This window comes from Triticum aestivum, chromosome 1A, assembly GCF_018294505.1.
Source record: "Triticum aestivum cultivar Chinese Spring chromosome 1A, IWGSC CS RefSeq v2.1, whole genome shotgun sequence".
Taxonomy (NCBI): Eukaryota; Viridiplantae; Streptophyta; class Magnoliopsida; order Poales; family Poaceae; genus Triticum; species Triticum aestivum.
The window spans coordinates 132,265,215-132,280,287 of record NC_057794.1 but is presented as its reverse complement, the minus strand read 5'-3'; the positions used below and the strand labels follow the sequence as shown (position 1 = coordinate 132,280,287).

Genomic DNA, 15,073 nt, shown 5'->3' with positions numbered 1-15,073 from the left:
AACAGGGCATGATATCCACTGTTGAAAGGGGCCACTTGGAAGGTTATCTCTTCAGACCGATAGTTCTTCGGCGTGCTGAATACCATATCAAGCGTAATTTTCCCCGCGCATCGTGCCTCCCGACTGGGAATGATCCCTCAGAAGGTTGTATTACTATGCTTGATGCGGCTCCTGTCTATTTCCATTTTATTCAGTGTGTCCTCGTAGATGAGGTTTAGTCCGCTGCCACCGTCCATGAGCATTTTAGTGAGCCGAAAGCCATCCACAGTTGGGTTGAGGACCAAGGCGGCTGGTGCCCAGACTAACCGGATTTTTGGTTCGTCACTAGCGTTGAAAGTTATGGCCGTGTCGTTCCAAGGATTTGTTGTTGCGACTTGGCAGACTTCGGCGAGGTCGCGGAGTGCCCTCTTGTGCCGATTATTTTAAGCGAAAGCCTCTAAGACTGTCAATACTCTGTGGTCGTCGCGTTCCGGGGGGAGTTGCTCCGCGGTGTTTTTGGTGAGGATATCCTTGCCGCTCTTGGCCACTTGCCGGAGTATCCAACATTCTCTAAGGCTGTGGGTTGGTATGTATCCGGTGTTGTGTGTATTTTGCATGGCCTATCGAGCCATCCCTCCAGAATGGTTCGACGCCCCGTGATGGGCTTAGATTTCTTTACTATTGAGTCAGGTGCCCCGTGAGGGTGCATCCATTTTGCCCGGACGAGGGGTTGAGTGGAAGCCAGTGGTTCCCAGCGTGTTGCCTGAGTTTTTCAAGTGCTTTCCATTGCGCAGTACTTCTGTACTATGGTTGCCAAGTCAGCAAAGTATAATATGTGACCGTGGTTGATAGCATTGAGGATTCCTTCGTCCGTGCAATTGTTGCAGAATACTGAGATAGCATCTTTGTCGCGGTAATCTTTAATCTTGTCTTTGACAAGGAGGAATCTGGCCCAAAAGTGATGGACTATTTCCTGATACTGTTGTCGTATGTACATGAGATCGCGTATATCTGGGTGGGCGGGTGGCTTCGAATCTGAGCCCTCACCCAATTTGGGATCCGGAGTTTGAGAAACTTCCGAGCTTAATAGTTCGGGCTCCAGGATGTCAACCGATTTTTCAGGTCCACCGTCCGATTCTAAGTTCGGAGGACAGGGTGTGTCATTCCGCGGACAGGTATCCGGCTCTTCGAGCTTGGAAATCTGAACATAGTTCCTCCTCAATATATAGGAAGAGTTGTTGATTTGCTCCTCTACTACCGCTATCTGATGGGTGATCGGCGGAGATTTGATTTCTCTCTGATCGGGTTTAAGCCCAATCCGATCGTAGTCTATAGTGACCCCCAAGGTGGTGATGTGATCTAGGAGTTCGTTTAAAGACGACAACTCCATTGGATCCATCCATTTGGAGTATTCAGAGTCAACACAGAGGTGATTTTCGATGACCCGAGAAGTCATCGCCGGCTTAACAGTCGAACGGGAGGTCATGGTAAAGCCGCCCAACCGGAGGGTTTGGCCTGAGGTCAGGGCTCCTCCCGAGGTGATACTGTCCTTGATAACAAGGCGAGCCATCAATCCTGTCTTTGATGTCATAGTGGAACTCTCAATGAAAGCACCAATGTCAGTGTCAAAACCGGCGGATCTTGGGTACGGGGTCCCGAACTATGTTCTAAGGTTGATGGTAACAGGATACAAGGGACGCAAAGTTTTACCCAGGTTCGGGCCCTCTCGATGGAGGTAATACCCTACGTCTTGCTTGATTGATATTGATGAGTATGAGGGTTACAAGAGTTGATCTACCACGAGATTGTAATGGCTAAAACCCTAGAAGTCTAGTCTGTCGAATTATGATTGCCTCTACGGACTAAACCCTCCGGTTTATATAGACACCGGAGGGGTCTAGGGTTGTACAAAGTTGGTTACATAGAAAGGAAATAATACATCCAGCCGCCTAGCTTGCCTTCCACGCAAAGGAGAGTCACATCCGGACATGGGAGGAAGTCTTCTATCTTGTATCTTCATGGCCTAGTAGTCCGGACCATGTCACACAGGCCGGACGCCCGAGGACCCCTTAATCCAGGACTCCCTCAGTACATCACATTACCCAACACGCTCGATCCCTTTGGGCAGACACACTTTCATGGGTCATTCCCGGCCTCGGAAGATCAACACGTCGCTACCCCACCTAGACTCAACAGAGAGGTCAGCACGCCGGTCTAAATCCTAAGCGTGCAGGGGTCTAGGCTCATCGCCCATTGCACTCCTGCATGTTGTGTGGGCGGCCGGAAGCAGACCTAGCCCCCTTAATACAAGGGCAGGCTTACGGTCCAATCCGGCGCGTGCCGCTCAACCGCTGACGTCAAAAGAGCTTCGGCTGATACCACGACATCGAGTGCCCATAACTATTCCCACGTAGTTGGTTAGTGCGTATAGGATCATAGCCAGACTCGGATCAAATACCAAGGTCTCGTTAAGCGTGTTATTTTGAAGTAACCGCGGACGCCGACCAGGACTAGGCCCACCTCTCTCCTAGGTGGTCTCAACCTGCCCTGTCGCTCCACCACAAAGATCCACTCAGGGGGTCGTCGGGACAAATGTCCTTTCAGACCCCAATCCGTGAATCACTCGCAGGTACTCTACGAGCCGACCCGACTTTAGTCACCACATGTATCATATATTATGTATATAAGTATATACCCGTGATCACCTCCCGAGTGATCACGGCCCGATACTATAGCATGGCAGACGGACAAGAATGTAGGGCCACTGATGATAAACTAGCAAAGTATACTATGCATTTAGGATTGCAGGTAAAGTTAACAACAATAGTAGCAATGACAGGCTATGCAACAGAATAGGATTAACCGAAAGCAGTAACATGCTACACTACTCTGATGCAAGCAGTAGAGAGAAGGAATAGGCGATATCAGGTTGATCAAGGGGGGGGGGGGCTTGCCTGGAATCTCTATCGAGAAGGAGGGGTCGTCGCCAATGTAGTTGATCACAGGGGTATCAACATCGATCTCTTGGTCTATCGGAAAGAAATAACGGAGGGGAACACAATAAATAACAGAGCAATCAAAGCATCACAAAGCATAATAAAATTTTTATGCTTGTGGATCATTAAAAGAATGCCTTATGTGATATTTATATTGTTGAATTCATGCATGATGCTACTGAAAATTATTATGAGGGAGGAACATATGCTTGTAGGAATTGCAATAATATCAGGTTTCCTCTCTCTGGGTTGAAAATCTTGAAGTTTTGCTTGTTTTGCCTTCCTATGCTAGTTGATTCTTGCTCCCATTAGTTGTTTGCTCACATAATCCCTATTTATAGGATGTGGGTTAGGCTTAAATGTGCTAGTCATATTCTTCATGATGCTCTCTTTGTGTTTCAATTCTTATCTTTTATGCGGGCATCATTGAAATAATCATGCCTAGCTTAAAAGGCTTTAAAGAAAAAAGTGCTTGTTGGGAGACAACCCAACATCTCTACCTACTGTTTCTGTGTGTTCACATGATTAAGCTACTGTAGTAATCATTTGTATGGCTTTTGTTTCAATAAAGTACCAAGTAAAGCCCTTGGGATACTGTGGATGATAGTTGATTTGATCCTGTTAAAAAACAGAAACTTTTGCACCCAGTAGAAGAATTTCTAAAATTCACCGGAATTCGATAAAATTATGAATTTTTGACACATGATTGATATACAAATTTTCTACGTTTTCCTAATTTGTCAGAATTTTTGGTGTAACAGAAGTATGGTCATAGTTCAGGTCATTACAAACTATTCTGTTTTTGACAGATTCTGTTTTCAATGCATAGTCTGCTTGTTTCCTAGTTTCTATGGCTTATATTGCTCAATATGAATTGTGGAAATGATAAGGTAAAGTAGGTATTGTGTGATAACAATTATGAATCTTGTCTTTGGCAGTACCTAAGTGAATGATTTGTCTTTATCATACTAACCTATCTCACGAAGTTTCATTAAGTTTTCTGTGTTTGAAGTTTTCAAGTTTTGGGTGAGATATTGATATGAGGAGAATAAGGAGTGACAAGACCCTAAGCTTGGGGATTCCCAAGGCACCCCAAGGTAATATTCAAGGAATATCCAAGCAACTAAGCTTGGGGATGCCTCGGAAGGCATCCCCCTCTTTCGTCTCAAACATTATCGGTAACCTCACTTGGAGCTATATTTTCTTTCGTCACATGATATGAGTTTTACTTGGAGCATCATTTTCTTTTCTTAGGATTTGCTTGCTGTTATTTATAATAATGTTTTGCATATTTTATTTCAATAAAAATGTCAAGTATAGCCTTTACCATGCTTATTTTACAAGTCTACATGTTGTTGTTTAGAAACAGAAAGTTTGATGTCATTGTCTGAATTCTTATGGAAAGTCAGAATGTGATAAATCTTGAAATTTATGATAAATGTTCTGCGGTGTGCTAATTTTTCAGAATTTTTGGATCTAAAGAAGTATTGATGTTCTTGCATTCTTTACAGACTGTCCTGTTTTGGCAGATTGTTGTTATGTTTGCATATGTTTGCTTGTTTAATGATTCTATTTGAGGATAGGAATATAAAATATGTAGAGGCATTTAGTATGCAATGTTAAATAATAATTTTAGTGATTTGCTACAGTAGATAATGATAAGGTTTTGCATTGATTTATACTAACTTATCTCATGAGTTCTTGTTGAGTTTTGTGTGGATGAACTTTTTAAGATTTAGGGAAACCGTGATATAAAAGGAAGTACGGAGACAGAAAAGCTCAAGATTGGGGATGCCCAAGGCATCCCAAGATAATATTTCAAGAAGTATCAAGCATCTAAGCTTCAGGATGCCTTAGTGGGCATCCCACCTTTCTTCATCAACAATTATCGGTTAGCCTCGATTGAGCCTAATCACATGATGTGTGCCATTCTTGGAATGTCATTTTATTTTGTTTTGCTTATTGTTTTAATAAAATACTTAGATCTGAAAGTTTTAAATAAGAGAGAGTCCTCAAATAGCTACCCATTTACTTAACTACTCGCTTGATCTTCACTTATATCTTTTTGGAGTAGTTTGTCATTTTCTCTGATGCTTCACTTATATTATTTTGAGAGACGGAAATTTTTATGCTCATGTTCTTCACTTAAATTTGTTTGAGCTATTCGAAAGCAATTGCAATATATGAAATTAGTCCTAAAAGTGATAGATATTCAAGAGGGATATAATAAAAAATCTCATGAAGATCATTGGACAAAATAAACTTGATTCTTTGTAATAGTTTTGAGATATGATGATAGTGATATGCGAGTCATGTTGGTGAGTAATTATGCTTTAGTAAGAATATTGGTGTTAAGGTTTGTGATTCCCTATGCAAGCACGAAAGTCAATAATTATGCAATGAAATTACATCCTACTTGTGGTGCATTATTCGGTGTCAGTTATGCTTAATGCTCGCTTATGTGATTTTTCCTTTCTTGGTTGGTTGTTCCTCAATCTATTGGCCAGCCTCCACTTGCACTAAGTAGAAATACTACTTGTGCATCCACAATCTTTAAACCCAGCTTTGCCATATGAGTCCACCATTCTACCTATATGCGGTATTCACATGTCGTTCTAAGCAAATTTGTATGTGCCATCTCTAATTTTCAAAATAAATTTCCTTTTTGTGTGCTCGTACCGCTCATGAAGCGGCAGGGGGTGGCCAATATTTTCCATGCTGGATGTGTTATTCTCAAGATGAGTGTTTATTCACCTGTCATTGCACGAGAGTGCGGCAGTAATAGGGATGCCCAGTCCCGAAATGAAAAGGAAATTTACTTTATGTTGTCAAATAATAAATTCCTTGAAAAGTGTTGGTATGGACGGCACCCATGCATACGGCTGGTCGTGGAGTGTGAAAGAATGGTGGAAAAGGTAATAAACTGTATTTTCTGTTTGGGAACCGCCTATGATATATCTAGCATGGAAAGTGTTGGGAATTACTCGGTCATTTTTGTTGACGGGAAAAGTCTGCCTCTCAAAAATTTTATCTCTCAATTTAAGCTTTGAGCTCTAGCACCTCTACAAATCCCTACTTCCCTTAGCGAACGGCCTTTCTATTTACTCTATGCAACTGTTGTTTTTATTTGAGTCTCCATCTTCTCTTATAAAGCACCAACTAGGTAGCACATGATCATACTTGAGCATCGGATGTAGCTAGTGTGTTTCATGAATGGATCAATGATTGAGCATGAGGGGTTAGAGATAACATTCTTTAGTGTTAATATTTTGAAAGACGTGGTTGCTTGTTTATATGCTTGAGTATTGAAATCTTCATGTCAAAACTAGACTGTTGCTTTGAACCATATAAAAGTCCAAATGTCCATGCTAACAAAAGTAAAGAATATGTGATGAACATGTTAGGCACCATTCCACATCAAAAAATTTGTTTTTATCATTTACCTACTCGAGGACGAATAGCAATTAAGCTTAGGGATGCTGATATGTCTCCAACATATCTATAGTTTTTTATCGTTCCATACTGTTATATTATCATTCTTAGATGTTTTAAAATCATTTTATAGCAACTTTATACCATTTTTTGGGCTAACCTATTGACATAGTGCCCAGGGTCAATTGTTGTTTTCTGCTTGTTTATTACATCATAGAAAATCAATACCAAACAGAGTCCAAACACAGCAATACTTTTTGGAGAAGTTTTTGGACCAGAAGACCACCACTGGGCCAAAAAGTACCAGAGGGGAGGCCCAAGGTGGGCACAACCCACCAGGGCGCGCTAGGAGGCCCAGGCGCGCCCTGGGGGGGTGTGCCCCCTTCGGTGATCCCCCGCACCGCCTCTTCGCCCTATAAATTGCCAAGTATTTCAGAAACCCTCGGGGAGTCGATAGATCAGAAGTTTCCCCGCCGCATGCCTCTGTAGCGACGAAAAATCATCACCGGTGGCCATCTTCATCATCTCGGTGGCCAACATGATGAGGAGGGATTACTCCACCCTCGACGCTGAGGCTTTGTACCAGTAGCTATGTGTTTAATCTCTCTCTCTCTCTCTCTCTCTCTCTCGTGTTCTTGAGATGTTACATTCTTGATGTATCACGGACTTTGTTAATATAGTTGGATCATATGGTGTTTCCCCTCTCTATCTTGTTGTGAATTGAGTTTTCCCTTTGAGATTTCATTTTATCGGATTGAATACTTTTATGGATTAGAGAGCACTTGATGTATGTCTTGCTATGAATACCCGTGGTGACAATGGGGTATCATATTGATTCACTTGATATGTGTTTTGGCACTCAACTCGTGGATTCCCGAGGTGACATTGGGGTAATCTATGCATAGGGGTTGATGCACATTCTCGTCTTTGTTTCTCTGGTAGAAATCTTGGGGCACTCTTTGAGGTTCTTTGTGTTGGATCGAGTATTATGAATCTGAATTTTTTTATGTGTATCGTATAATTAACTCATGGATATTTGTGATGACATTGGAGTATTTAGGTGACATTAGAGTTGGTTGATGCGTATCATTTGGTGTTATTTTACTACGAACTCTTGAATAGATCGAACAGAAAAAATAACTTTAAGGTGGTTTCATATCCTGCACACGATTTCTTCTTATATTCTCTACTATATAAAAACTTTGGAGTGATTCTTCATCACACGTTGAGGGATGGTTATATGATCCAATTAGATTAGCATTGTTGAGAAATTACACTAGCGAAAGTACACACCCTAGGCCTCATTTTCAAGCATTGCAGTACCATTTGTGCTCCGTTTTATCAACTGCTACCTTGCTATTTTTTATTGTTCCTATTACAAAAATCAATATCTACTATCCATATTACACTTGTATCACCATCTCTTCACCAAACTAGTGCACCTATAGATTTTATCATTGTATTTGGTGTGTTGGGGACGCAAGAGACTTTTTATTATTTGGTTGCAAAGTTGTTTGAGAGAGACCATCTTCATCCTATACCTCCCACGAATTGATAAACCTTAACTCATCCACTTGAGGGAAATTTGCTATTGTCCTACAAAACTCTGCACTTGGAGGCCCAACACGAGTCTACAAGAAGAAGTTGTGTAGTAGACATCATGTACCCAGTGGGTACATAGCCAGAGAGGATGACAGGTGGACCCAGTCAACTGCCTAGCCAGCCATTGACTAGTCAACTGGGTCCAGCGGGACCCAATTGTCATTGACTGCCATTTTAACCAAGTTGCTAAATAGGTTTATTTAACACGCGAGGGCCACTAGTCATACTCACAAGGGGTAGCTCTATTTTTCGGTTAGCATTAATTATCATGGGACGACCCCACTCAGCAAGGGCACAAATCCTGCCCCTTCCTGGCCGCGACACGGCAAGCCGCACGAGGGCCGGCGCCGGCGGCCATGGCAACGACAGAAGGACCGCGGCACCGTGGGAGCACGCGAGCGGCAGAGGCGGGCACACGTGCGTGTGGACGCGGGGAGGGCGCGGCCGACCCACGGGTTGGGCGCCAGTGGGCACGTGCAAGACGGCAGCAGCGGGGAGGCACGACAGCGGGAGGTCCTGGCATCAGCGCGGGCAGGGGCAAGCGGATGCGGGTGCGGGTGCAGCCAGGCGCGGCGAGGCGACGGGAAGGCACGCGCGGGGCACCGACGAGGGCGAGCAGTAGACGGCTGCGGTATGGCGGACCGGCGAAGCGACTATAGCAGGTGAGGGCGGTGGGGCGAGGCGGGGTGAGCACGAGCGGACAGAGACTAGGGGGAAGCCGGTCGTGCGGACGGCAAAGGCCGCGGCCAAGCGCGGTGACTACAAGCTTGCCGGAAGCTCTGGCGTAGTGGTGTTGCGGCTTACGGCGGGGAAACAGAACGGGGAAGAGGTGGATCCAACGCAGGGCTTGGAGCGGAGCTTGCTGAAGACTCGATGAGGCCGGGGCTCGTCGGAGAGGCACGGGTCCACGCCGGGAAGCGGTGACCAACGTCGGGGAAGAAGGGTTACAATCGTCGTCCCTGAGGCTTCCGGTCCATTCCAGTGCACGTACTTGATGAAGGTGACTATGACGAAGCTTGGGGACACAAACCGGTGGAGCACCTCAGCGGCTGGCCGTGTATGCAGGGTATGGAGACGACCAGGAGCTCGGTTGCGAGCTCGATTTGAGAGAGAGAGAGAGAGAGAGAGAGAGAGAGAGAGACGTGAGGGGAGAAGCGAGGGCTTACGATTTAGGGGCCGCGGGGCATGTCTTTTAGACTAGCCACAATGGAGAGTAACATACACTAGTAACATACACGTATCCCTAGACTATGTTACTACTTTTATAGTGGGTAGTAACTTAAGTGTGGTAACATGCAAGGATTCATTTATTAGGTTATAGACTCATATTGCATTGGGACATGTGATGTTACAGCAACTAGCTAAGTTACTACAACTACCTCTCTCCTCATTAACTCATTGCCACATAAGCCAATTTGCTGAGTTGGACTCGATGTTACTGCTGAAGTTACTCCCACTGTGGCTAGTCTTAGGCGTCGGGGAGGTCGGGTATGGCCGCCACGCACAGCATGGCGCAGCCATGGCTGGCGGATGAACGCCACAATCCCCTCTGCCCCTGTAGCGAGGAGGAAGGCGAACGGGGGATGTGGACTGGGCCTTTCCAATCCGCATGGGCCTTTCCTTCCCCTTTTCTGCTTTCATCTTTGTTTTCTCTTTTTTTAGGAAAGTCCATCATAGCTAGCTTTATTAAAATTAAACAATGTTTACATCGTCTACGAGCTTACTGACAACACAGTCAGGAGGCTCGTCCAACCAACTGAAAGAAGATTTATTACAGAAATAAAAATTAGCTAGCGCATGAGCTGCTTGATTACAAGAACGGTAACAATACTTAAAAATGACCTTCCCAATCAAGGAACTAGTATCCACATATTCCGGGAAGATTGCCACCACTGAGTCCCGTCATCTAGTTTGACCATTACAGAAATTAATAACCTGTAGGGAGTTTGATTCCACTTCCAACCAATTGAATCCAAGAGAATTAGCAAAAACTAGACCGTCTCTCATTGCCAAAGCTTCTATACTGATCACATCTGCAGCAAAAGGGATAAATTTGCATTGTGCCGCCACAAAGTTTCCTCTAACATCTCGTAGTATGGCCGATGTAGCCCCAACACCTTCATCGGAATAAAAAGCTACATCAACATTCAATTTATTAAATTGAGGGTCTGGCTTACTCCATTTTGCTTCAGGGAAGCTAGGGGTGAGCAATGACACCCTCTGATGATTGCTCGCAATGGATAGCACTGATAATGCCCACCTCCACTGTGGTGAAACCGATTCATTATCTGTTATTTGTCTTCTGATCCACCATAGGTACCAACCTCCCACGGCTATAACCCGTTTGAAGTTCAAAGATGGATGTATAGCTACTTGTTGATCCGGTGGTGAGAGTATATATTCAAAGATGACCGAACCTGACCTGTCAACATGTATCGCTTGGTTAGTGATATGAGTTAACCCAAGATGGGACCACAAGGATCGTGCATTAGTGCACAAGAATAGCAGATGTCGGATGTCCTCGGCGCCTTGATGACAGATGGGGCATGCACCATTTGAACCAACATGCCTATTAGTAAGGATAGCACGAAATAATTCCTCGCAAAATTCTCCAACCAAAAATCTGAACTTTACGTGGACATTGCAGCTTCCAAAGAGTACTCCATACAGTCAAAGGGGTGGATCCACTTGGTAAATTAGATGATACCCCGCACGTTGTTGCGAGAATATTTTATAACATATCTCAATGTGATTCATTGTAAACATATATAAAAGGATAAAACTGAAACTACATATACTTTATTATGTTTGATCACTATATAGTTGTAAAATGTTTATTAAATATAAATAGACTAATAGAATAGAAATTCGCATGTTGAGATATGTCTTTTTTCATGCAGGTTTCATGATGAAGTGGCATGCTTGCATGTTGCGAGACATATGATAGTGAGTGTGGGGCTTTTTTTCGTGCATGTTGTGCGTTGATGTGGCATACTTGCATGTTGAGAGGAATAGTTAGTGGGGGCTAGCTATTTAGATATAGAAGATAACTATTAAATGAATTTTGTTATTTACGAAAGTTGGTAAATAAATACTATGCAATATATTGAAGAGGCCCACAAAGTTCGAGGTCAATTTGGATTGTATAAATAATTTTTATTTCGAAAAGGCCATTTTATTTGTTGTTGGACCACCTATTAACTTCCTAGGAATTTAGTTGTGACTCAAATGAAGTTGGGTTCAACATGACAATGGTCAGGAGAATCTATAGAATAATGCGAACATTTTAGTTTTACTGTCAAAGAAACAATAATTTTACTTGAAATTTAAATTTGAATTATCTTTGATTTTGGGTAAGTGGCAATTTGCATAATAATCATGATGACATGGCCATCATTAGGGGGAGATTATTGTAGCATGATTCCCGGGGTATTACATTGTCGCTTCCCCAACCGCTATCTGCCCCCTCCACTCCCTTCTTTGTCCCAATGTCGAGGACAGGCAGTGGTGCTGGCGCCGAGTCTGGCAGCAAGGACGATCCCATCAATTGGGACGCCCCCATGTGCGAAGCAGAGGTGGGCGACGACGAGCAGCTACCTCCTGCCCCCTCCCTCCTCCCCCGCAACATCTTGGGCTATGCTTCGTCCCTTGTCGCTCAACGTCGCAGCGCGGACACCGTCTCCTGCCCATCCTGCACCGCGCGCAGGTCTGCGCGCTCGGTCCACCCCGCTCCGCTCAGCCGACAACCTCCTATCCCACCGGCAGCTGCTCCTCAAGGGCATCATTGGGTGCTCATGCCCGCGCCACAGACGCCTGAATCGGAGGCGTGTGTCGCCCGCTGCGAGAGGAAGGGAGCTAGGGAGAGGCCACGATGCTGGAGGTGGTCGCGCCTTCCTCCCTCCATCGGCGCATATTGTCGGCGGCGTCCGATGCGGAGGAGCAACTCCTCGCGGATGTGCTCCATCGCTTGCTGACAACATAGAGACGGTCGCTGCCTCTGTCGGAAGAACGCCAAGGTGTCCCGGCTCGGCATCTAGCAATCGAAGCGCGAGCCAAAGGAGAAGGCAGCGGCGGCAGTGAAAGCCGCCCGGCTGGCGAAGCAGCAAAACCGGGCCACCCATAGGATGGTCGGCTTCATCTCGTCCTCCTACGACGACTCCGACATCACGAATGGCTCATGCTCGGGGTTCGATGACCCCCTTCCGCTGTTGACGCCTACATGAAGGGCTACAACCGCTCTACCACAAAGGCAAAGGACCGGCGAGGAAGTGCTGAATTCCTCGGCCCTCTCTATCTTTGTTTTGCGTATCTAGTAATTTTAGTTTAAATCTCTGTCCATTTGCCGGCTGAACTATGATGTTTAAACTGTGTATTTTGATGTGAATTAACTACCGGCTTGTTCTATGTCCATTTATTCTATGTTCCAGAATTTCGTTGATGATCTATACGATTTATTTTAGGTTGCATCGATAGTATGGATTTTTTTTGTGGGTTCATAGTGTAGATTTAGGTGACATGAGATGCACGGCTGCGGTCATGAGTGTTTGATGCCCTGTTTGGTTACAGAGACTAGACTAGAAAAATTCTTTTTTAATCACTGTGTAACCAAACAGGAGGGACTCTTAAGGGACTAGAAAAAAATTATTGGAGGGTCTTTTTTCTTTAATCCCTTGGACCAAAAAAAGTTCAGTCCTTTGCAACCAAACACACCCGGTCGTTTACGCGGACATATAGAGGCCGGAATAGCTTGCTGTAGATGCTCCACTTAAAGTGTACGGCTACTTAGATGACAATACTTATAACATATTTAGATGTGCATTAGAAAAAGCGACATTCTATCGCCGGATGACACGATTAAGAACCCACTTGGAGTGCATCAAAGTACGGCTGCATTTCCAATCTTTTTTAGACAAACAAAGCTAGTACTAGTACATAACTGCTCGCCTGCCATACGGCTTTGTGCATCTCCATACATCGCCCTATCCTCCGTCTTGAGAATGACCGAAAGAGAGAGACATCCGGACACGATAAGCATCGCATCAATCACTTCGCTTCAGCTTTTGATCCTCTTATCCTTCCATGGGCAGGGTAGTCAGAATCTCCCGCGGCATTAATACACTCACGACAGTAACTAATAACCGGAACAAACGTGCAGCCGCAGTAACAATTTCAGGTACTACCGCGTGCAATCCGCCGCACGAACTCCATCAGGCTCCGGTCCGAGCCGCCGCCGTCGGCCACGGCCACCCTCGCCTCCTCCTTCCACGACGCGGCGCGCGACGTCACCGCCTCCGACGTAGCGATCTCCACGCACCTCCTCAGCTCCCCGGTCTCCAGGACGCCGTCCTCCGCGCGCGCCGCGGCGCGGACACCCACGCCCAGCGCCCGCTCCACGAGCCACGCGTTCGTCCCCTGGTCCGAGTACTGCGGCGCCGCAACTATGGGCACGCCGCAGGCCACGCTCTCCAGCGTCGAGTTCCACCCGCAGTGCGTCACGAAGCACCCCACGGACGGATGCGAGAGCACACGCGCCTGGTCGCACCACTCCACCACCATGCCGCCGCCGGCGTCGTCGTCGTACGTGGCCGCCGACGCCGTTGCGAGGAGTCCCTTGATCGCGTCGCCTTCGTCCTTGTCCCTGCAGTTGTCTTTCCGTAGCACCCACAGGAACGGCCTGTTGGACTGGCTCATGGCCTCCGCTATCTCGGCGACCTGCGTCTTGCTCATCACCGACGTGCTCCCGAAGGAGATGTACACCACCGACTTGGCCGGCTTCGTATCCAGCCAGTGGAGGTAGCCTTCGCCGTCGTGGTCGAACAGGTCGTTTGGACTGTTGCCGTCGTGGCCGTCGTGCAGGAACGAGAGCACGGGACCGACGGTTACCACTTCGACGTGAGGCCTCAGCGAAGCCAGCGCGTCAGGCTCCATGGCGTCGAACGTGTTGGCGACGACGTACGTCGGGGGCTTCTCGGAGTCGCCGTCGAGCGCGTCGATGAGCTCGCGGAACTCCGGGATCAGGCAGGCAAAGGGGTCGTCGTCCGAGGTGACGGCGAGGAAGGACGGCAGGTCCCGGAACCGGAGCGGCGGGAGGCCCGGGATACACACCTCGGCATTCGGGTCACGCGACGCGGCGGCTACCATGACGGCCTCCCGGCTCCCTCGAAAGTAGTGGTAGTACGCGGCGAGCGCGGTGACCGGCTGGATCCAGAACACCGCGACGACCGCCACGCCGTACGCCCGCGCAACGCCGGCCACCCACGGCATGAGCAGCGTGTACACTGCGCAGGTGACGGGGTGCCCGCGATCGCCGAGGCGCCGGAGCAGCCCGGACAGCGTGCGCGCTCCCTCCAGCCTCACCTGCGACATGTAGTGCGCGTAGTCGCCCGCGGTGCGGTCGAACCCACCGTCGTAGCCGTCGGAGTAAGCGGCGTATGCGACCCCGCCCTCTTCCCTTATCTCGTCGCCGCCCACCGCGCTTGTTGCGTCAGCGAACATCTTCCGAAAGGCCGAGACAGGGGTGCATATGGTGACGCGCGCACCGCCGGCGCCGGCAGCCGCGCGCACGAGACGGCGCGCGAGGTGACGCGCCGGGGTGATGTGCCCCTGCGCCGGGTACGTCACGATCAGGAAGTGAGGCTGGCTCTCCTCATCCGCGGCACGCTTGTCTTCCTGCAGCTCCATTGGCGGTAATAACTGGAGCGAGCTTCGGACGCGCGCTTTGACACGAGGAATAGGAGTGGAAGTGGGAGCGACGAAAAATGATTTTTCTACTAGTACCGGTACCGGTACGGCCGTACCTGGTGACGAAGCATATCAACTTTGGCTAGACGCGAGTCGTTTTTCGTCTCAGGCGGCCGACTAACGCACCACTAACGCACGACACCGAATGGTCGTCCGTGTCCGTTTGGGTAAACGGACAAAACAAGCCATCCAACGCGCGGTCGTAGACAGACTGTCAACCATTTTTTATCCGCTTTCAACCCATTATCGGTTTAATTTTGGACCGAGTTTGCGGTCGAACGGACACGCGCGGATGCGAGCCACACGTGCCCTTATTCTGTCCT

At 47.2% G+C, this 15,073-nt stretch overlaps 1 protein-coding gene across 1 annotated transcript in view; it reads right to left on the bottom strand.

The window, feature by feature from the left end:
- Positions 1–12,881: 12,881 nt before the first annotated feature.
- LOC123166717 (uncharacterized) overlaps positions 12,882–15,073 on the bottom strand; it is a 4,556-nt gene continuing 2,364 nt past the window's right edge. The window contains exon 3 of the mRNA XM_044584849.1: positions 12,882–14,813. Within this exon, the coding sequence (XP_044440784.1) occupies positions 13,179–14,813 (1,635 nt within the window). The 3' untranslated portion in view covers positions 12,882–13,178. The remainder of the gene's footprint in view (positions 14,814–15,073) is intronic.